The sequence below is a fragment of the Saccoglossus kowalevskii genome, chromosome 17, assembly GCF_978046115.1.
Source record: "Saccoglossus kowalevskii chromosome 17, keSacKowa6.1, whole genome shotgun sequence".
Classification (NCBI taxonomy): domain Eukaryota; kingdom Metazoa; phylum Hemichordata; class Enteropneusta; family Harrimaniidae; genus Saccoglossus; species Saccoglossus kowalevskii.
In genome coordinates, this window is record NC_140657.1 from 17,904,997 (window position 1) to 17,927,846 (window position 22,850).

Sequence of the window (22,850 nt, forward strand, 5' to 3'; positions counted from 1 at the left end):
GGTTGAACATCGGGTCACAAGGAACAATGTTCCTTCCTCGCCACCTGCCACCCCCATCCCCCACACCACCCCTCCCCGGCATGGCTCAGAGTCATTATGAAGAACAGATTCTAAGGTTGCACCCGCAGTGTTGTTGTTTTTTATATTTTTGTATGGCCGAGCAGGTCACCTCCGTAGTGGAGAAAAGACTCAGGAAAAAATGAATGCCTTGTCTCTGGGTCCAACAGACGATCCCTGGCTGGCAGAATGCGGGGGGGGGGGGGGTAAATGACAATGTACAATCCCTACCTTGCTTGGTCCCTTCCGAACTCGGAGGCCTGACCGTCAGCCCCTCTGTTGGTATCTGTGGACTAGGTCTCGATGGAGACCCGGTACCACCAGCCTGTGCCCCTCCTGCCTCCCAGAAGTAAATGGGAAGGACGGGCTGTTATCGGGGGGATCCCAGAAGGAAGCATCATGCATGCAAATATAGCCTGCTGGTGTGCTTCTTCCTGCAAGGGATGCAATTTGTCCCGGCAGGTCCACAACCAAAGCCCAAGTCTCGTAGGCAAGCCCTGGCGCCATGCGAGGACTAGTCCACAGAGGGACCTGAAACGAGCCCCATAGGAGTAAACACCTCCAGGGGCACAGCCTCGCCATTGTCGGCATGCTTGGGCAAACCACCGTCTGAAACAACAGACTGTGAAGGTGCCCTCTGATCAGCAGGGGGCGAGAAATCCTGGGACCTCCACTGTCAGGCTCTCACTCGACATCTCGGTACACGAGGCTCCGGAAGACGAGTGGGAGGACTTTTCCGCTCATGCCAACACACCACTCACTTACACCGATTTTACTGGACGCACGACCTTTGCTGTGATGACAAGCGATGCGGCCAGTCTCAGCAATTTCAACTTGGCTCTGGAAAATATCCCTGGCCTCAGAACCCCAGTTATTACAAACGCCTTGTCGGCAAAACCCCAAACTCCGCACACAGTCTAAGCACACATAGCATTTTTAATACGGGTTCCACGATGGCAAATTCTGATCACAACCGCTACACAGTCTCCTCGTGAATTGAGGGGACAAAACCAGCAGCGATGAGGCTCTGGCGTGCCTGTCCTAGCTTCTATCCATTTCAAAAAACACATTAGTAAAAATGAACAAGACATGCATGAGGGAGACGAATTACAGTTGAAAGCTGACACAAAGAAAACGAACAAAGTGGTCAAATTTGGATTGTTGTAAAAATTGTTGGACCGCAATGTTTCATCCCGCTCAGTGCGGAGAAAGAAACACAGTGACGAGTAGGCCAATATGGCTATGCCTCATGGCCTCGATCACGTGGTCTGTGACGTGAGAGAAAATCTTGAGGTCATGGGGCTCCCCCTGACCTAGATTCTATCTCTCCATCATTGGCTGAATTAATGCCTACAGTTCAAAATAGTCATTTTGACTGACCGGAGTCTAGGGTGGGTAATTGAACGTAGTGACTTGCATTCTGGAATTGAAAGTGTGCATGATAAAATAAATGTTTTAACACGTTTCATTACATCCACACATTCCAATCTTTAATGTAGGCTTTCGCGATTATAAACAGTATATATACCACCATAAAAGATACATTGCACTAGCTTTGAGGTGTAAAGTCACCAACTCAGGTATTCATTATTTTACTACATGAAAAGCAATAGACTGACAGTTAGGTACATTATGCCACATAAAAAATCCCCTCAGAACATCACATAATTCAGCCAAACAAGGAAGGGTGGGGGTCATTGCAGACCAAAATAATTAATAATTTCAATCACCACATTCTCAAGAATATATTCATATCTATTACACGTTCATGTTACTATATATAAGTATTATTTTTGACGCACATGCAAAGAAAATGTTCATTTGGATTGCTCAAAGACGGTGATCTTCAAGAGTTTTCCAGGCAACATAATATTTTATCGTCATGACTACCACCACTATGGCGGCCATCTTGGAAGTTACCTGCAGTGCACTGTGTATAATTGCTTGAGTACTCCAATACACGATTGAGTGCACTTTTTTATAAAATTAGTATAATTTGAGTGATATTGTATGTAAATATTTTTTACATATGAAATAGAAAAGTCTGTTCATCTCGAAATTCTTTCAGTGCACCATACAAAATAGTAACCATGACAGTGAATCAGTAATTCACATTACATTTTTTTTTTTTGATTTGAATTAAATCAAAAATACAGTCAATGTACGTTGATCATATGCGCTAATCACTATGGCGACCTTTGATCAATTTAGTTTAGCCAATCCAAGTCATCATCATCATCGTCGTCATCTGGAAATAAGGGAGGAGGTGGCTTTGGTTTGGTGACCTGAAAATTAAACAGTGAAACATATTTTAAATTCAAAATTCAGCTTAAACCAAAAGGATATAGTTGCATTTAAAGCAATAATATTGGTGACAATATGGCTTGTGTAAATCATTTTTAACCCTTTCGATCCAATAATTTACCGATCAAAATTTTGGTGAAACTTTTTGCCTGATTTTATATGTATTTAAATCATGAAAGTTTTATGAATGAATGTTGGCAAAAGTTGATTTTAGTATTCAAAGGATTACAAATGTAAATACAAACGTATTTAAACAACTACAAGAGAAACATTTTAATTGTAGAAACAGAAATGGCAGATTAGCTCCACACATACTGCCACAATACTTACATCTTCATCACTAGACTCATCTTCTTTTTTTTCCTCTTCCTTCTCCTCCTCCTTTGTGAATTCAGGTCCAAATGTGTCCTCTACAGCATCAGCGCCATCAGCACCAAATATATTATCACTAAAATACAATGGATGTGATATACTTTTAGATTTTTAAGCTCTGTGGTGTTGATTGACAATTACTTGACTACATAGATTAAAATCAAAGAAAGCTTAGAAAGAACTCCCGTGTGCTGAGAGTATTGAAGACACATTAAAAATTAATTAAAAATTACTTGTACTTGAGATATTGATAGAATAGCTGAAAACTAATTATGTAAATCAGGTAACTGATATGAACAGATTTAAGTGTAAAACTAATAAGGTCTGCACAATGTACCAAGTTTCATTGAAATGTGATTAGAACCCAAAAAATATTAATTATTATGCTAATTAGAGAGTTAATATGAACATATTTTAACCCAAAATTAATCAGGCTGTCTATTGTCCTAGAGCATTTATGTACCAAGTTTTATTCAAACTGAGATATCAGTATTAATTAATTATGTTAATTAAGTGATTAAGAAGCATACATATTTACCAAAAACTGATATGGTGTATAGTCCTAGGTTCATTGAAATGTGATGAGTACTCTTTAAAAGTTTCATTTAAATCCAATGACTGGTTTGTAGACATCAGTGCAACAGCCATAGAACAGCAAAAAATTAACTAATTATGCAAATTAGGTAATTAATAGGCACAATTATTTATCCCAAAATTAATCAGGTCTCTGCATATTCCTAGAAAATGTTGCAAGTCTCATTAAAATGTGATGATTAGTACTTGTGATATCAGGTGAAAAGCTGAAAATTAACTAATTATGCTAATAAGGTGATTAATATGCACAAATATTTACCCAAAAACTAATTAGGTCTCTGCACAGTCCTCAAGTAACTATGTACCAAGTTTCATTGAAATGTGATCATTACTACTCAAAATATCAAAAGCTGAAAATTAATTAATTATGCAAATTGGGTAATTAATATGTACTGATATTACCCTAAACACTACCAGGTCTGTGCAGTGTCATATGACATCTATGTACCAAGTTTTATTGAAATGTTATGATTAGTACTTGAGATATCAGTGGAAAAGCCGAAAATTGATTAATCATTATGTAAATTAGGTAATTAATAATATTAACAGATTTTTACCCAAAACTAATCAAATCTGCGCATTAGTTCAGAGCATCCATGTGCCAAGTTTCATTGAAATCCAATGAGTGGTTCTTCAAATATCAGTGGAACAGTCATGGAACAGCTTGAAATCAGTTAATTATCATTCAAATTAGATAATTAATATTCATTGATTTTTACCCAAAACTAATCAAATCTGCGCACTAGTTCAGAGCATCCATGTGCCAAGTTTCATCAAAATCCAATGAGTGGTTCTTCAGATATCAGTGGAACAGTCTTGGAACAGCTAAAAATCAGCTAATTATCATGCAAATTAGGTAATTAATATTCATAGATTTTTACCAAAACCTAATCAACTCTGCGCATTATCCCAGAGCATCTATGTACCAAGTTTCACCAAAATTTGATTAGTAGTTCTTGAGATAACGGTGGAACAAAAAAAGTGACATACATACATACATACATACATACATACAGACATACAGACAGGGTAACTGCAAAGACTCCCTTTTGTGCTTCGCACACGGGAGTCAATAAATTGCAATGTCATAGTCCCTGTTTGTATTTTAGAAACAAGATATACAATTCAGCTGATGTGTGAACTTTAAACTTGATTGTTCCAAGTATGTAAGCTCTATGAAACTGCATTCATTTAAACAAGATGACCGCAAACAGCTATTTCATATTTGATAGTGACAAAAATGCATGTGCGTTTGTTCAATTTGATAATTAATGCGTGTTTGAAGTTTGAACCTGGTTGATCCAGGCATTCTTCGAAAGAAGATGGCAATCTTAATCCTTGATCCACAAAGCACATCCAACCCTAATTTCATGAGTAGGTGATTTTGAATTTTAATTTTTTATACTAAAAATTTATCAGTGTATGTAAGATAGACTCACATGTCTTCTTTTTCATCTTCAGGAGCTGGGGATTCTGCATTTTCTTGAACAGCCTCCTCTGCTTGCGGCTCTTCCATCTTGTCACTACTCCCCACTGAGGGCAAATCAACATCAATTTGTCCAGAGGATTCAGGTTCTGCTGCAGTTTCCTCACTTGCAACTGATGGTAAATCAGCAGCAATTTGTTCTGATTCTGGTAACTGCGCATTGTTCTCTTCTTCCGATGGCTGGTCAACTTCAAGGCTACCTGTTGTTTTTAAAACCAGTCCTTCTGCTTGGTCTGTGGGGTCATCTAAAACAAGTAAACATACTTTAAATAATGCAACAGAAAAACCTAAACAGCGGAGCTAAAAAGTAACTTATCATGTGTGATGTTTACACCGAAAACAAATCAAATGTAGATTTTAGTTAAGAACACAAAAAAATAACACCAAACATGACTGCCAGTCAGCCATTTTGAATCAAATCCTCAAACAAACTGACATACATCTGTAACCCACCATGAGTGATGTCAATGCCAAGTTGAATTGACATTGGTTCAGGTGACAATGAAACTACTGAGGATATTCTAAAATGTTCATTCATGTGTTTTTTTTAAATAAAAATGGCTGCCAGTCGGCCATTTTTAATCATGTCACAAGTATGCACCAATTATGATTCTGTTGACACTAAACAAAGATACAGTTCCAGCATAACAGAAATGCACGATATTGAAATGAATTTTTAGCACAAAAATGGCTGCCTTTCGGCCATCTTCAATCAAATCGCACAACCAATGAAGGTGCATATATAGTCCAAGACGCATGATGTATAATTGAAGTTTGAATGTAATCAGCCCAGGCATGTCTGAAATACAGGTGAAAACGCACAGACGCACAAAGAACAATGAATGCAATTATTTCAAGCTACTGGTGCTTCGTTTATTTTGCTCATAATCTTTATTTCTGTCATTTATTCAAAGTGTAGATTGATATTTGACACTACAACATCAACAAGATGAGCAGCATTCGGTCACTACTACAGCAAAATTTGTTGAACCAGAACCTAGACTACGGTAGAACATGTAATCCCTTGAATGACATTAGATTGTAACCCTAAATATCTTTCTGTATCCGACAGATACAAGTATTTGTACCTAATGTAATCAATGGTTTATAAAGGAGAGCCCCAGAACATAATGGCTACATTCTGTGCTGTGGGTAAATAAATATTATTATTATTATTATTATAATGTGAAATGACTACAGATTTCAGCTACTCTGTAACTAGCTGAACCCGGTACAGAGTGTGACAAATCTATAAAGGAAATGTATACATGTGTATGTCTTAATATGGTCAAACATGCCTGAGTGTGATAAATTATTGCAGGGCAGGGTGATTCAAGGTATATGATAACATCGACTCTTTCCTTTCCCACGTAAGTCTTAAATCTATCTCTGTATTTACCAGTAGAGGGGGAAGAAAACTCTCAAACAATGAGCCCCAAAGTTCAAAAAAGGTGATATGACCCATGGTAATATATTCCAGAAAATCCTGACTAGAGCACACCTCCGAAATCAATGATTGATATAATAACAATTATACAAACTATGTCTGTCTAAAAAAAACTTTCTGTGTTTCTCTAGCCACACATACCTTGTTGAGAAGGTAAACTTTTTTCTGCTTTCTCTTCTTGTGGTTGCTGGGAATCTTCTGTTGCAGCTGATGCAGCTTCCTCGGATTTCTGTTCTTCATCATCATCATCCTTTGTTTCTGTGACAGCTCCTCCATCACCATCACCATCCTCTTCATCTTGTCTATCAGACTCAGCGGCCTCTGGCTCATCTGCTTGATTTGTCTTGTACATGTCAGTAACAACAGATTCTGATTCTGGTTTGGATTCTTCTTCCTCTAGTGGAGGTGGTGGAGGAGGAGAGGCCGGAGGTCCAAGGTCTTCAGGTAGAGGTGGGGTAGGGGGACCTTGATGTCCTGGTTCTTGAGGATTTTGACTGACTGAAAAAGCAGATTCTACAAATAAACAATCTTAACTTCTAATCCTTCCCATTTTCTAATTGCATTGACAGTATATGAACAGACAAACATTACAGAAGTACTGAGAACACATCAGCAACCTAATTTGCAGTGGCTAGATGTTTCATTATTTACCTTTAACTTTATCATCTTCTGTTGCCTCATCATCATCATCATCATCATTATCATCATCTTCATCATTGTCATCCCCGCCATCAGTTTCTTCCTCTGTCTCCTCCTCGCTCTCACTCTCTTCATCAGTTTCTTTGCTTTCCTGTTGACCTACTAGTTGCATGGTGACAGTCTACATTAAAAAAATATGACAAATCAGAAATTTTACCCAACAAAATGGCAGAATTAGGGAAACCTTTAGGATGGCGAAGAAAGTCTGTGGTTATCAGCAATTGAGAAAAGGTAAAAATATTTGAGAGTCTGAAGTTTAAAAAAAGTGGAAAAGTGGAAAATAGTGTCAGTGGTTCTAGAGATTTGGAAAAAAATTAAGATAGCAGATAGCACGTGGTTGGTAAAAATTGGGGAAAGGTTAAGATGGTGGAGACTGTAGATAAAGAATATCCCACCTTGATAGTGTTCAGCATTGTCGCCAGGATCTCAGAACCGGTATAACTCTGGTTAACCTCAAACTCTTTCCTGAGTGTATAATATACATTGTTCATAATCTTTTTGACCTGTGAACCAGAAGTATGAAGCATCACAATTTGTAACTTGCATAGACCCTGGTACCTAACCAGTGAGTGATATCACCAGAATAAACACATTTTGTAACTTGCATAGACCCCACCCTAGTACCTAACCAGCGAGTGATCACTAGAATAAACACACTTTGTAACTTGCATGGACCCAACCCTAGTACCTAACCAGTGAGTCATCCAGTATCAGATTCAATATACATATGTTTTTTTGAAAGTTGAAAATAATTCACAATACTGATTTTTTATCAGCAAAATCCTGGTCAAACCTGGTAAAGGCTTCATGCAATCATGTACACAAATTTATAAAGATTTTCAGCATTGAAATTGACACTGGAATTTTTAAGGAATCTGTAACTACAATGACCTTACGGGTTCTGAAAAATGAACAGCTTACAGTCGATCTTACCTCCTCCACCATTTCATCTCTTGTAAACCCACCACTTATTGGACTAGTTGGAGAGGTTGCCATGGAAACACTGGCCGCTGATAAGCTGGCTGATAACTCCTGAATTCTACTCTCGTATCTCTCCTTCATGGCATTGTTATTTCTTTGTAGAAACTCATACTGTAATAGAATTCTTGTCATTATTTTTTCACCAAAATATTTAATTGAAACATGGTAACACATTTAAAAAAATTACACACTCTCTCCAATATATGTCATTTCAAGTTTTTCACAAATTGAGTTATAATTACAGACATGTGTGATGATTAACCAATTCATAAATTAATTATATTCCTTGCAAAAATGGGTCTAAGCCCTCTATGGCTGAGATCAGTTTCTTTACTTCTGTTTTGTTTTTGATACACTATTACAATAATTATTGTCATTGATTTGCCTGTTCAGTTTGATGTATTCAAATGAAGTCCATTGACAGCTGTCTGATGTATTATGCAGCATCACAATAATCCTATGACTTGATTTTACAAGGCAATAACTATAGGGCTCACACTTTGATATTTTTGATAGGACAGCCACTATGTGGTTTTGAAGACTGATATGATGTGTGCACAAGACTAGTATTTCAGATATTTCGATAAGATCTGTTACATATGTGAATTTATTGCTGAACTTCTGATTTATTAAACGATTTCAGACAATTTTGTTTATTATGCATATAGTGGAATGACCAAGGGTTACCGGGTATTTAGAATGACCTGGATTTCCGTCTCCATGGAGAGACTAATATATTGAAATCTGATAGGCTTTTGCAATATACAGTGTGGACTGCATTGAACAGCATTTTTCTTGTCTACCAGAAGTGTTATATATAAGAGACAGGGTTCTCCCTCAGGGTTTTATACAGAAGGGGTTGGATAAACAATAGAGGCAATTTAGCATGATAATGAATACAATGGAGGTAATTAACATATAGTTATATCTTCTAAGTTTATATTAGCTCTTGTATTTGAATACATTGTTTCTATACACTTAATATTTCACAGTCTCTTGATAGTCATAAATTGTTTTTGTTTATTGTAGTTTTTGAGACTAAGCTAGATTAGTTGTCTAACAACTATTTTTCAGTCTTCTTTGCTTATTTATTCTTCATTTTGTTTTGTTATTTATCATATACATGTATATGAATAAATTATTATTATTATGTAAATTATTCTATTCCGATTTTCTAGGGAGAACACTTCATGGTCACATTTCATGGAAATAAATGTCTGGTCTAGCAATGGTGATTAAATTGTTGAGCAAATATTAAGTTTTGGTTCTATTGCTATGGGCATTGTCAACAACAACAAATCTATTTCCACCAAACCAAATACTAGCTAAAAATGTAAAAAGATTTTAAGGAAATGTGCTTTAAACTGGTTGCTATGGTTGTGTGACGATTGCTATGGGCAATGCATAGTTGCTATGGACAACATGGTCATTTCCCATGATGCATTGCAAAATCACAAAAAATAAGAAATTAAATCACAAACAAATTTATCCACAGTAACCTGTCTGAGGTTCATACCGAAGTTGGCAAAAATCTTCCTGTATGTTGCTGAGAAATAAAAGTGCAAGCACAAACAGTGCCCATGAAGGGAAGGGGGGGTGTCAAAACCTGGCTTCATTTTTACATACCTTATCCTTCCATTCTGCCATGACATCAACCTGTTGCTGCAGCTCATCAAGCTTCCTGTCGCCTTCCCCATGAGATGATTTCAGTGTTGAAAACTAGAACAAGGCATTATTATTATTATCAACAATGCTTATTAAGACAGAACACTTTTTTTCTCCACGAGATACATTGTAATCTGTAGGTGTCAACATAAATTGAGCTAGCAAGATGAGAAAACATTCTTCTTGAAAGCTCCAGTTGCTAATGATATGGATGATACTGAATGACCGGCAGTAATAATAAAGTATCACAGACGTTGCAACATGCTGTGTTTGATATGGGACCCATGTTACGCATAAACTACATTACGACTGTGGAGCATTGAAATGCACAAATATATGTTACATAGAGACAAATCATTTTATTGTGGCTTTAGATCTCTTCCAATATACTTTTTTTCTATTTATGCAAGATCCTGTGTTATGAATGAAATCAAACATAACAGAACAAAGAAATGTCTTAGCGTCGCAGTGGGTAATTCCATGCTTAATAATGTGCTATATAGATTGGATATTGGTCAATTTTCATGAAGTAAAGAAAATCTCAACACCATATACCTGTGTGTTTCATCTCTCACGCATTACACAAGATCTGTCAGTGAACGCAAAATCGCCAATTTCAGCTGTTTCTGAACAGGTTTTACCTTTTGTTCAAGTATTTGCAGTTTTTTAACCACTTCTTCTTTCTCCTCCTTGAGTTCATCATAGAGTCTTGTATGCTTATCAGTATTCTGTGCCACCAGTCGCTGACACTTCTCAGCGTACTGTGATTCCAACTCCTTCTCAACCTGTGATACCTGTAGTGGCAATATGTACAGATGTTATTATATTTGCCCTTGCAGTAATAAGATGCAAATTGTATCACTGTACATAAAGGGGGAGTCAAATACAATATATGAAATATATTTTTAGTACAATTCTATTTTTTGTGTTTACATACATGCTGCACGCAGTTCATTCTAGCACAAAAAAAAAGTACTGAGAAATAATTGCAAACTCATACATGTACCGGGAGTAGCTGCTGACAGATTTAGTAAACACATGAATAAGACCCAATACATGGCAGGGGAATTACGATTTCAAATAAAAATACATCATCGCTATATATGTATTATTACAAAATGCAGGTTTATAAGAAAATGTGGTTCCTCATTATTCAATATACTAGATGTTCCAATCTCGATTAAAATACTCAATTCAAAACAATTTGAAATGATAAAAAAAATGATTTTGAAGAGGACAATGGTAGAAAGATTAAATCAATGAATCAATCGTATGACTACAATTAAATTTTATAGTACCAGTATAGAGATGAGGTGAATCTGACACAATAAAATGCATGGTTGTCACAGCATACGGTGACATAGCCATATTGCTGTTGCTTAGATTTTGCAGCCGTACTCCTTATGTTTTTTTTTACCTGTTCTGCAGCTGCAGCATCTGTTGACGTCTTCTGTTTTCTCAACTTTGACCTCAAGGACTCAACTTCTTCCTGTTAATATAGCATGAAGTTCAAACATTTTTCGTTTGGAGTAAAGATTTAATTTCATTGTTAGAAAACAAAAACACGCCATCAGCATTAAAACAGACTCTGCCAATCTGTTGACTGCCATGTAAGTGATACTGTCATGCCTTGAAAACAAACACTATGCATTTAGGAATCAGTTATCAGAGGTTAATCACATTCATTTCAATTTATTAAGGTGATCAGATTCCTCTCCTTTTCTAAGCCAATCAGATTCATTTTATTTCATCAGCCAATCAGATTCCTCTCCTTTTCTAAGCCAGTCAAATTCACTTTATTTGATCAGCCAATCAGATTTATCTTCTTTTTTAAGCCAATCAGACATTCTGTCTTGTATAGGTGCAGGCTTGGGTATGATCTAACCACATTACTTGTAAGTACATATTTCTAAAAAAATTAATCCTCAGAATTTCCAAAAAATTATTATCAATAATTGTTTTCTCAATTTCAGACCAAACTAACATAATTTCCAATAGGGGACACCCTGGTATGGTCCAAATCAAATATTTCAAAATTTTTGAAAAAATTATGCAGATGTATTTTGCAAAAGTTGACTTTAGCGTTCAAAGATTTAATGATGACACTGGCACATAGTACATCATGCAAAGACTGCAATCAACTCAATATGGATTATGACAGAAATGAAGTGAATACTAAAAGATGATGTATCAATATTCTGATATGCAAATTTGTAATTTTCAAATGTCAACAGTTTAAAAACAAATTAAAATCTGATTTCTTCTAAACCTGCATGACTCGCCTTCTTTTTTCTCAAGAAATAATATTCTAGTGGCACATTCACAGAGTCAAAACATGTTGTATTCTGTTTACAAAAATTACAATTTTCTATTCTGTTTACGAAAATGAACATTTTGTATTCTGTTTACGCAAATGACAATTTAGTATACTGTTTACAAAATTGAACATTTTGTATTCCGTTTATGAAAATTAACATTGTATATTTTGTATTCCGTTTATGAAAATGAATATTTTGTATTTTGTTTACGAAAATGACAATTTGTATTCCGTTTACGAAAATGACAATTTTGTATTCTGTTTACAAAAATGACAATTTTGTATTCCGTTTACAAAAATGAACATTTTGTATTCCGTTTATGAAAATGAACATTTTGTATTCTGTTTATGAAAATGAACATTTTGTATTCTGTTTACAAAAAAAGAACATTTTTATTCTATTTGGAACATGAACATTTTATATTCCATTTATGAAAATGAACATTTTGTATTCTGTTTACGAAAATGAACTAAGTTATAATTATAGCCGATGAAATATAACACTTTAATATCATAAAGATACAAAAAACAATCAGCTGTTCACTTCATTTACATATTAATTATTAAGCCTGTTAACATTTTTGTTGTATCTAATTTTTATGAAATAGATGTTATTTTTATTTAAAAGCTACTACATTTTTTGTCTGTCTATTTGCACGAAGGAAATGTACATTAGTTATTGCTTGATCAACACATAAATAATATCTTTTGAACTAAGAAATTACAAGGCATCTCAACTTTTAAAATAATAAGAACATTTTAGAAGCCCCATGAATATGGTTATTAATGTTACTGAAAGCCTCCGGCAATCACCAAATTGAATTGGGAAATGCCATCAGCAGGCAATGCAGAAAAAAAACCTTGCTTTAGTTTGGGAAATGTAAAAGTTGAGAAAAATGGAAAAAAAATTAGATATGAAGTGTCCAATTCAATCAGAGATGATATGCCATAAAATATATAACTACACTTATATTATGAGTCTTCAGTTATTGTGCAAACAAATTATGATATAAATTTGACTCAGGGAAATCCAAAACTACAAAAAGGTCTGTATCACATTAATATCAAAGGAAAAGAACGAGAGTGCTAAGAGAATGCATTATAGTGAATAGATATTAGTATACATGCATGTACATATATCAAGGGCTGATGAGAACGGACAGGCAGTCAATATCAAACAGTAATCACATTGATGAGATCAACCATCTACTGTGCATGATGTACAGACCATTTCCTGTTCACTGTGAGATCCTGCGTTACGTGTGAAATCAAACAAAAAAAACAAGACAAACAAAGGTTGCAGTGGCGTCAAAACATTCCTTTGGGGTTTGACAAACGCAAAGCCGTATTTTCATGATGTGCTATACACATGATGGGAAATTTTGATGAAGAAGGATATCCCAAAACCATATTCCTCTCTGAAAAATAGCAATTTGATATTGAGGTATGAAAAAGAGAAATTCAAGCTAAAAATTTAATAATTTGATTTTTGCTGCAACTGAAGCAAGGATATCCCAAAACCATATTCCTCTCTGAAAAATAGCAATTTGATATTGAGGTATGAAAAAGAGAAATTCAAGCTAAAAATTTAATAATTTGATTTTTGCTGCAACTGGCATTCAATCTGCATTCTTCACGCATTTCGCGAGATCTTGTAGTGAACAGAAAAGTTAAGAGTAGGTAGCAATGTGGCGCACATTTCAATAATATTGAAATTTGAAGAGGTTCATGGTACATGGTTTTGGATATTCAAAGTTTTTACTCAATGATGTATACATGCTTCTCTAGGCAATGTCATGAAATGAGATTTGTCAAGTACATGTATGTGCATCAATTTTGCAGATGTCTGCTCTTGCTCATCCGCCTTTGTGCAGGGAATACAGTCATGCGGAATGGTAATGAGGAAGGAAACAATGAAGTACCTGAGTGCCAGTGTCATTGGCAGGCTATAGCGGCGCACAATAAAAAGAAAAAACAGCAAACAATTAGCACAATGCTTCAGAAGCGTGTTCAAAATATTCTTACATTCTGCATGATTCACAGCAAAACAATAACATTTTGAAAAAATATAAAAATACTGCAGGCGGAAAGTAATCAAGAAATATGAATTTGGTCCAATTTATATTTTTACAACCCAATGCAATAATGTGCTAAAACTATACAAGTATCAGTCACTGACTATATGAATCTTTTAGCCTGGTTAGTCTCATATACGACAATTTTGATTGGCTATCCTACTGGGTATTTTGTAAGGTGTATTTCGATTGGCTGATGTATGCCTAGGTCACAGTGAGCCTGATATAGATTTCAACAGCAAGATATGAGTACGGTGAAGAAAAATCTATTTGCATACAGGTTTAAATATAATATTTGAGTTTCCCCAAACATACAGGATCATTTGTAACATCTTGTCTAGAATTCATCTTTTAACGTTACGTGTTGTTCATCAGTAATATCAGCAAATACGATAATCATTCAGTTTCGTATATAAAAGGTGACCCACTCCAAAGTATACATTTATGGTACATGTGCCACAACAAACCACAGAAAGCACAACATTTGGCAAATGTGTCTCAGAGTGACACAGGCCAAAGTGTGGTCAATATCGGAATATAAATAGCTGCATTTGAACAAACCTCGTGAATTCTCTTCAGTTCCTCGATTTCTTCTTCAGATTTCCTTTTCTCAGCTGCTGCTTTCTGCTTCCGGTCTGATAAATTCTGAAGACATAAATGACTCTACCATCAGCCTCATGAAATATCACAGTGATATGAACTGCATATCACAATTATATCACACGACCTGCATATCACAATTATATCACATGACCTGCATATTACAATTATATCACATGACCTGCATATCACAATTATATCACATGACCTGCATATCACAATTATATCACATGACCTGCATATTACAATTATATCACATGACCTGCATATCACAATTATATCACATGACCTGCAAAATACAATTATATCACATGACCTGCATATCACAATTATATCACATGACCTGCATATTACAATTATATCACATGACCTGCATTATATCACATGACCTGCATATTACAATTATATCACATGGCCTGCATTATATCACATGACCTGCATATTACAATTATATCACATGACCTGCATTATATCACATGACCTGCATATTACAATTATATCACATGACCTGCATGTCACAATTATATCACATGACCTGCATATCACAATTATATCACAGTGTTGTGAAACCAATAATGCAAATGAGAGTATTGGGACATATTTAAAATAATTCAAAATTTTAAATTAGCCCTTCAAGCTAATGTACAAAGTATCATTGAAAACTATTGAGATATCTGTAGAACAGACATACATCGATCCATCCATACATACAAACAGGCAGGGTAACTGCACAAACTCCCTTTACATGTTTTGCACACAGGAATGAAAAGCATTTATATTTTTTGAAACTTGACCCATAGTATTTTTTGTCTTACCTTTTCCAGGATTTCTTTCTCAGATCTCAAATCTGACAATTCTTCTTCTAAGTTTTCAAGTCTACTTCTGTATTTCTTGACATCAAGTTTTTCTTCTTTCAGTGACTGACTTAGTTTTTCTATCTTGCTTTCACATTCTGCAATAGCACACCAAAGACAGATTAGAAAGACATACAGAGATATAAAGATAGAACCATCATTATAGAATGAGTTTTACACTTATGGGAATACCCACAATGCATTGTGTGTGGGATTCATGAGAAAATAGTTTATATAAAGAAGATTTCCTACCAAACTTAGCTGTTTTTAACATGTGTAACTCATCACTCGTTTGGTGAGAGGTTGCCATGGTGTTTTGAAGCTGTAATTTCAGATCACTTTCTGCTTGTCTCTGATTGGCTATTTCTAGTTGCATAGTACTGATTCTAGAGGTGGCAGCACTCAGCTCTGTGGTAAGATTGACCTACATGGAGAGAAAATCAAAACATAAATTTGGTCGCAGAAAAGCAACACATTTTGTCATGGCACGCATTTTGTTGCATGTCATACATGTTTCTTAAATCAAAGACAATGTGGTAATGTTTACGCCAAGTAAACTAACATGTACAAGTATTTGACTAATTTAACCTTTTCACCACCAGTTGCCAAATTCACAAAATAGTTCTGTTTATAGTCTGCACATTCCTTCAGAAGATTAAGACAAAAATAGCCAAATTTGTTGAGTAAAAACTGAAAATTAACTCAGATTTTATCTGTTGGCTCTAAAATTAGGGTTAATTTCCAGAAATATTGAAATATGAGAAAAAAGTGCAGAAAAATTTGGGCAAGAAATCTGGTAGTGAAAAGATTGAAGACCATATTCAATCAAGCTACCCTCTTCTTCTTTTGTGTGATTTGATACACAATTTGAATACCGTACTCGACCGCGTTAGCACCCAGGGGCCTCAACTCAGAAAATCATGATTTTTTAGGGGTGGGCGCTTACCCGAGCACCCCCCTCGAAAAAGAGTGCAAATGAAAAATTTGATTCATCAAGTGACAGATTACGTCTTTGAGGGAAATCAAATTACGAAATTAGTTGAGTCGTCATTGATTTTCACAACGAAGAAACAGAAATGATCACAAAAAATATGCACATTTTATTACAATATTAATTACGTACCACCAGAATTTACGAAATTAAAAACATTTGAGTCTGTTGGAACACAGTCGAAGTCAAAATTGTCATATCATCTCCACTGACGAAGGTGTTGGATCGTACGCAAACTCTCGAACAAAATCACTTTCCACCATGATGCATTTGCAGATTTCACCTGCAGCGGCGTCCTTTGACCTAATGGGTCAAGTTGGTTATTAACCAATCACAATGCTGTGTTGTACTGACGCAATTCTTCGGAAATTCCCGAAGACTTTCCGGTAACGCAATGCGGAAGTGAATTATCGATGTCGAAGTACGATCTGTTGGAATTTATTTCAGCGAATAAACGACCTGGTTTTTCCAAAAAACTAGTAACTAGCCATTTTTGAGAGGTAAACTGAATATGGCATGAAATATTTACCGCATTTTACTTGTATTAACAGGTCATTGTCAAAGCCTAGTTTACGCACGGTTACCGCGTTCTACGCATTCACAACATGTTCACAGCGGGGTATATCCACGCTGTATCATATAAAAACGATTACCAAGATTCGTTACGCAATACCAAGTTTTAAATTAGTTGCATTTTGAAGGGGTGGGCGCTTTGCCGAATGTGACCCCAAATATAAAAATTGCGCAAAAGTGGGGGGTGGGCGCTTGCCCAGGCATGGGCGCTAACGCGGTCGAGTACGGTAAATATGCTACTTGATCTCTATTGGAGATGGCTTCTAATTGAAAAAATGCATGTAATCGCATACTGCATTCCTAGTTCATCTATTTACCTTTTCCTGCTCTAGTTCCAACACTCGTGCCTGTGATTGCGCCGTTGTGTTCTTAAACGAATCATTTCGTTGCTCTATCATCACGTTACTTTGCTCTACAAACCTAGTAAATAATTAAAAGTTTTTAAGAAAACATTTTATGCAATCAGGAGGTAATCACACTGAACTGGCAATCACAGGGTTGTGAGTTTGAGTTTGCCATGATGTTGTATCCTCGGGCAAGGTACTTTACTCCTACTGCTTCTCACTACCCAGGATGAATGGGGAAGTCTTAGAAATGTTGGTAAATATACGATATATATATATATATAACCCATGTGCATCCTGAAAGCTTGACCATGAAATCCATTCTCTTGTTCCCATTCAAGTGAATCAGTTATTTCTCAAATAATTTTAATAGTTCTAGGCAATTTTATACATATTGTTACCCTCTCCAGAATATCAAATTTCAAGTATACATTCATACATTTATTAAATGACCATATGGTCGACCAACAAATGACTGAATACATGGTTTTCTAAAAACCGCATAATCAACAGGCATTTCAGTCGGCTGACTTTTATTTTCCTTCCTCATCTGCATAATTTATTCATACTTCAACCATTTCCTAATCTGCATAATTTATTCATATTTCAACCATTTCCTAATCTGCATAATTTATTCATATTTGAACTCACTGTTGATTTCTTTGCAGCAATTCTGAAATCTTTTCATTCTGGACTTCAATCCTTGAACTCTTTTCAAACATTTCCCGTTTCAGTCGTTCATTTTCTTGTACTATCCTCTGTATATTCTGCATAAGTATGCCAGACTCCATATTGCCTTGCTGACCAGACACGGCAACACTCTGGCTTCCTTGTACATGCATGTGGTCGATCTAAAAAAGTCAACAGTCAGTTCAGATTACATCGATTCACTGACAACAATTATGTGTCATGAGGTTACCACGAGAATACCGCAAAGTATGCACTCAGGCAGTACAGGAATGCATCAATCTCCATCAGTTGATATGATCATTGTACTACCTTCATGCATGATTTGTGGTAGTCTTGTGATCACCTCATTGTATTATACATCTTTGCTCTGATTGAAGTAATACTTTAACAAGAGAGATAACAGCCCGAAAGTTGCAACAAAGAATGTTTTGCGCTGTGCGAATATTAGCGTTACAGAATTCTATTTCCATAACACTCTGATAATGGTTCTGTATTTGACAAAAACAGAGGAAATTTTTGAATTGACCATGAAACACAAATTCCGAAAAAAGAAGAAATTCAAATGTGTTTGTAACACTTTCAAATTCTATTGTTTTTAGTGTCAGATGTCTAAAAATTATTTATACATGAATGAGAGTTATATGGTCAAAATAATTCCTATATTTAATAAAATTTATGGTTTACATCCACTTCTATTAGAGATGTGCTTCTACTACAACAAATACAGTAACATCTTTTTAATACAGTGTGTGAAATGCCGAGAATATCAGCTATATTATTTTAGTGTAGTTTTCATAAAGGCACTATATAACAACAAAAACTGAATATTATTATGTTATATTTCATTGCCACTGCCAGGGTTAGGGTTAATCTATTTTTTGTTGGTTTTCTTTTTGTCTCAATAAATCAAAGACGTTCCTGACAACATTTTTTTTTACATTTGGTTAGGGTTAGGGTTAGGGTTAATCCATTTTTTGTTGGTTTTCTTTTTGTCTCAATAAATCAAAGACGTTCCTGACAACATTTTATTTTACATTTGGTTAGGGTTAATCCAACTTTTGTTGGTTTTCTTTTTGTCTCAATAAATCAAAGACGTTCCTGACAACATTTTTTTTTACATTTGGTTAGGGTTAGGATTAATCCATTTTTTGTTGGTTTTCTTTTTGTCTCAATAAATCAAAGACGTTCCTGACAACATTTTATTTTACATTTGGTTAGGGTTAATCCAACTTTTGTTGGTTTTCTTTTTGTCTCAATAAATCAAAGACGTTCCTGACAACATTTTTTTTTACATTTGGTTAGGGTTAGGGTTAATCCAACTTTTGTTGGTTTTCTTTTTGTCTCAATAAATCAAAGACGTTCCTGACAACATTTTTTTTTACATTTGGTTAGGGTTAGGGTTAATCCAACTTTTGTTGGTTTTCTTTTTGTCTCAATAAATCAAAGACGTTCCTGACAACATTTTTTTTTACATTTGGTTAGGGTTAAAATACCTACAAATGCAGCTACAAACGCAAAGAACAATTTTCCCGCCAAAAAATATGTAGATTTATTCATTTATGTGAAGGCCAGGCCTAACAAATATGTTCTTTATTTAATTTCTAAATTTCTGTAATTTGGATATTTTTATTTAATCAGTGGCACCATTCCCCAAGGGTACCTGTATACCTGTGATATCACCAAAATCTACCTGTGTTTTGGACATTTTCATTTATTCAGTGGCACCATTCCCCAAGGGTACCTGTATACCTGTGATTTCACCAAAATCTACCTGTGTTTTGGACATTTTCATTTATTCAGTGGCACCATTCCCCAGAAGTACAGATGGATTTAGAGACCTAACGAACAAGAGTGCAGTATCATATAGAGTGGGGACACTACCTGTGATAAAAATATGAAATAAACAGTGAGTAGAAGCAAATACTGCAGCCGTTCAAATGAACATTACCTTGGACGAGACTGTCTCAATTTTATCTTGCAGTTTGCCGATAGCAAGCCGTATTTCAGTCTGTTGTTGCCGGGTTTCTGACAGAAGCATAGGAGTGGTCATGTCGCTGCCGACTGGTTGCTGCTGTGGAGGTTGTGACTGTGGGTACATGGCACTATACTGGGGAACTTGCGGCATTTGCTGTGTAGGAGCCATCCCATACTGTGAAACTTGAGCCATCGGTTGGGGTGGCTGGAACGTTAAAGGCGTTGCACCTGCATATTGCTGAAAGAAATGTTATAATGAGTTCATCACAGCTTATCTATTTAACTTTCAGAGTCACTCATTATAACAAGCAGCCTCTCTGCTGAGATAGCTCCGCTGTTAGCAATGCACATTTCAATTAACGAACTGAAGATATCATTAGAAAATGAACAATATGTATAGTATCAAAGCAATCGTTTTTCAAAAAGAATTCAAAAATATCCTATTTTACAAAAATGACAAAGATATTCATCAAAATTAGAGAATTGAAGATATCATAACAAAATGAACAAATCTGAGAGAGTGACAGGTGACAACCAGCACCGACGGACAATCACTCATATGATAAGCTCCTCTTGACAAAGTCCACAACGGAGCTAAAAAGGGGACAGAACAACTACTGTAAAATCTGTATTAGAAGCCGCGGCTTCTATTAAAATGGTACAATGCAACAGAGTGGATGCGGCTTCTATTGGAGCATCTACACATATGAGAAATGATGAATTTTTGGTTCTCAATTATTCAAATAGAATGGATGCGACTTCTATTAGGGATGCGGCTTCTAATACAGATTTTACGGTACGCTTCTCCCACTTTCTTCTCCTATGTATGTCTCTTCAGCTATGGAAATTAGACAACCATATATAATGAATACATCTCAATAGAACTCTACTACCACTGAGCAATGAGTAAAGCATTTTCCATTTACAAAATTTATATCACATTCATTGTACTGCCTTGCACAAAGTAAAGCAAAACTCACTTTTTTAAATCTATTTTGAGTTGTACTTACCGGGAAAGGTTGTGCAGGCATCTGAGGCTGAGATTGGTAAAGTGCTAGTTGTTGTGGTGGAAAAGGTTGGGCAGCTGCAAAGAAAATATCCTCTGCTTGTAAATAATAAACATACACCTCTTTAATTTGGCCTGCTTTTTTATACTTGGTAAAGCATAGAGTTCTTATTGTCCAGTCTTGTAACATTCAGTAAAACAGAGACCTGGAAAAACTAAATTTACCTTGCATCGGTTGGGTCAAAGGTTGGGTCAAAGGTTGTGATGGCACAGTCTGCGGGGGTAACTGCTGTACTGGCTCAGTCTGCTGTAATAGTGGTTGTTGTGGCACGGTTTGTAGATTGTCAGGCTTCGCTGGTATGGAAGGATGAGCGGGTGCTTGATGTGTGGTGTGATCCTGTGATACAAATAAACAAACTGAAACCACTGGACATACTTTACAAGTAATTGGACTGTCGATATACAGAGGATATCCAACGAGTGACAGTGTGATATCTGATTTATTAAACAAGTGTAGGAATTTTTTACATGTTCCGATCACGAATTGAAGGTCCTATTCAACCCCATGTATCCATTTCACAGCTTTTTATCATCATAGAATCGTAGAATTCTGTGAGCGATTCTTAACATGTTCAGTAATCATTTGCATATTAGATAAAAGTTTACCGACAATTTATAGCCACTGTTTGGAAGGAAAATAAATATATTTACAGTTTTAGCGACACATTTGTAACATTTTACTAACTTTCTACCAGCAGTTTTCGGCTGGTAAATACGAATTAGTTTTCTCCCTATTCTCTAATAGCTACAGTCGCCAACAAATATAAAAGTTGTACGACACAAGACTGACTGGTTACCCCATTTCTTATTAAAACATTGAAAATTAAAATTTTCATTGTTTCGACTAAGTGATACCTCCTCTATGGTTTCAAAATTTGCAAAGTAGAATGAATTAAAAAAATCTTAGTAACATTGTGAATTGCCTTGCAATATGTATCTCTGATCACACATCGTAGTTACAACACTAACCTCTACTTCAGAGTCTACACTATCTGCCTGTGTCGCACTGGACCCCATCCTTGGCAACATTGGCTGACCCATCTTAGCCATGCGGGAAATCAGTTTGGCTTTACTCTGAGTTTGTGGTTGCGTCTTTGAAAAGAAATAACAAGTTATATTAATACAAAATACATTGTAAACACTGTACCGAAAATTTATTTATTTTCAGATGAATTTTTTTTGCTGAAAAAATTAAACAGCGACAATGAAATCCAGCAAAAATTCAACTCTTCAAAAATCAGTGAAAATAAAATTCATACAAAACAGCTAAAAAGTCTTTTCAGCAAAACTGTAAAATGACTAATTTTCACTGGGTTTAAATCATCGCTGATTTACCATTTCAGGCATATTCAGTGGGTTTTAAATTCACAGTTTTATCATTTAGATAATGTGTTCTATGCTAAATTTTACATATTCACTGGGTTTTAATTTAGTGCATTATTCAGTCGGCAAAATAAGCAAAATTAAAACCCAGTGAATAATTAATCCTTTTACAGTAGAGTATTTAAAGTATGTATGGCCCCAAGGAAGCCATAGAATGCTCCATTTTCAATTAGAATTATCAAAAACTCCACACCCTGGTAGGGAGAAGCCTATCTCCCCAACTTGCTTGCGCCACTGAATTGCAGTGCTCCCTCTTGCAGTTTTTTTCTAGAAAAACCCCTGGTAATGACAATGCTTACCGCTGCTAGCTGTTCATTTATTGAAGCAGTTCTGGCTCTCACAGATTCCTCACTAAAAATGAAAGCACAGTTTATGTTA

The 22,850-nt window shown here is 35.6% G+C and overlaps 1 protein-coding gene across 3 annotated transcripts in view; it reads right to left on the reverse strand.

Moving 5' to 3' along the window:
• Positions 1-1,520: 1,520 nt before the first annotated feature.
• The window catches only part of LOC100374077 (FK506-binding protein 15-like), a 30,235-nt gene continuing 8,905 nt past the window's right edge, over positions 1,521-22,850 (reverse strand). Inside the window, exons 11-31 of one of the 3 annotated variants that reach the window (XM_006817246.2) lie at positions 22,772-22,823; positions 22,059-22,181; positions 21,255-21,426; positions 21,034-21,107; positions 19,998-20,261; positions 18,011-18,210; positions 17,333-17,435; positions 15,704-15,875; positions 15,413-15,549; positions 14,559-14,642; positions 13,845-13,868; positions 11,023-11,094; positions 10,247-10,399; positions 9,567-9,659; positions 7,893-8,051; positions 7,355-7,462; positions 6,912-7,080; positions 6,402-6,758; positions 4,767-5,058; positions 2,692-2,809; positions 1,521-2,342 (exon numbers count right to left, since the gene is read on the reverse strand). In XM_006817246.2, the coding sequence (XP_006817309.2) occupies positions 2,265-2,342; positions 2,692-2,809; positions 4,767-5,058; positions 6,402-6,758; positions 6,912-7,080; positions 7,355-7,462; positions 7,893-8,051; positions 9,567-9,659; positions 10,247-10,399; positions 11,023-11,094; positions 13,845-13,868; positions 14,559-14,642; positions 15,413-15,549; positions 15,704-15,875; positions 17,333-17,435; positions 18,011-18,210; positions 19,998-20,261; positions 21,034-21,107; positions 21,255-21,426; positions 22,059-22,181; positions 22,772-22,823 (3,004 nt within the window). In that variant the 3' untranslated portion in view covers positions 1,521-2,264. Of the gene's footprint in view, positions 2,343-2,691; positions 2,810-4,766; positions 5,059-6,401; positions 6,774-6,911; positions 7,081-7,354; positions 7,463-7,892; positions 8,052-9,566; positions 9,660-10,246; positions 10,400-11,022; positions 11,095-13,844; positions 13,869-14,558; positions 14,643-15,412; positions 15,550-15,703; positions 15,876-17,332; positions 17,436-18,010; positions 18,211-19,997; positions 20,262-21,033; positions 21,108-21,254; positions 21,427-22,058; positions 22,182-22,771; positions 22,824-22,850 lie in introns of all 3 variants that reach the window. The other 2 variants (XM_085491786.1, XM_085491787.1) reach the window with 2 other exon arrangements.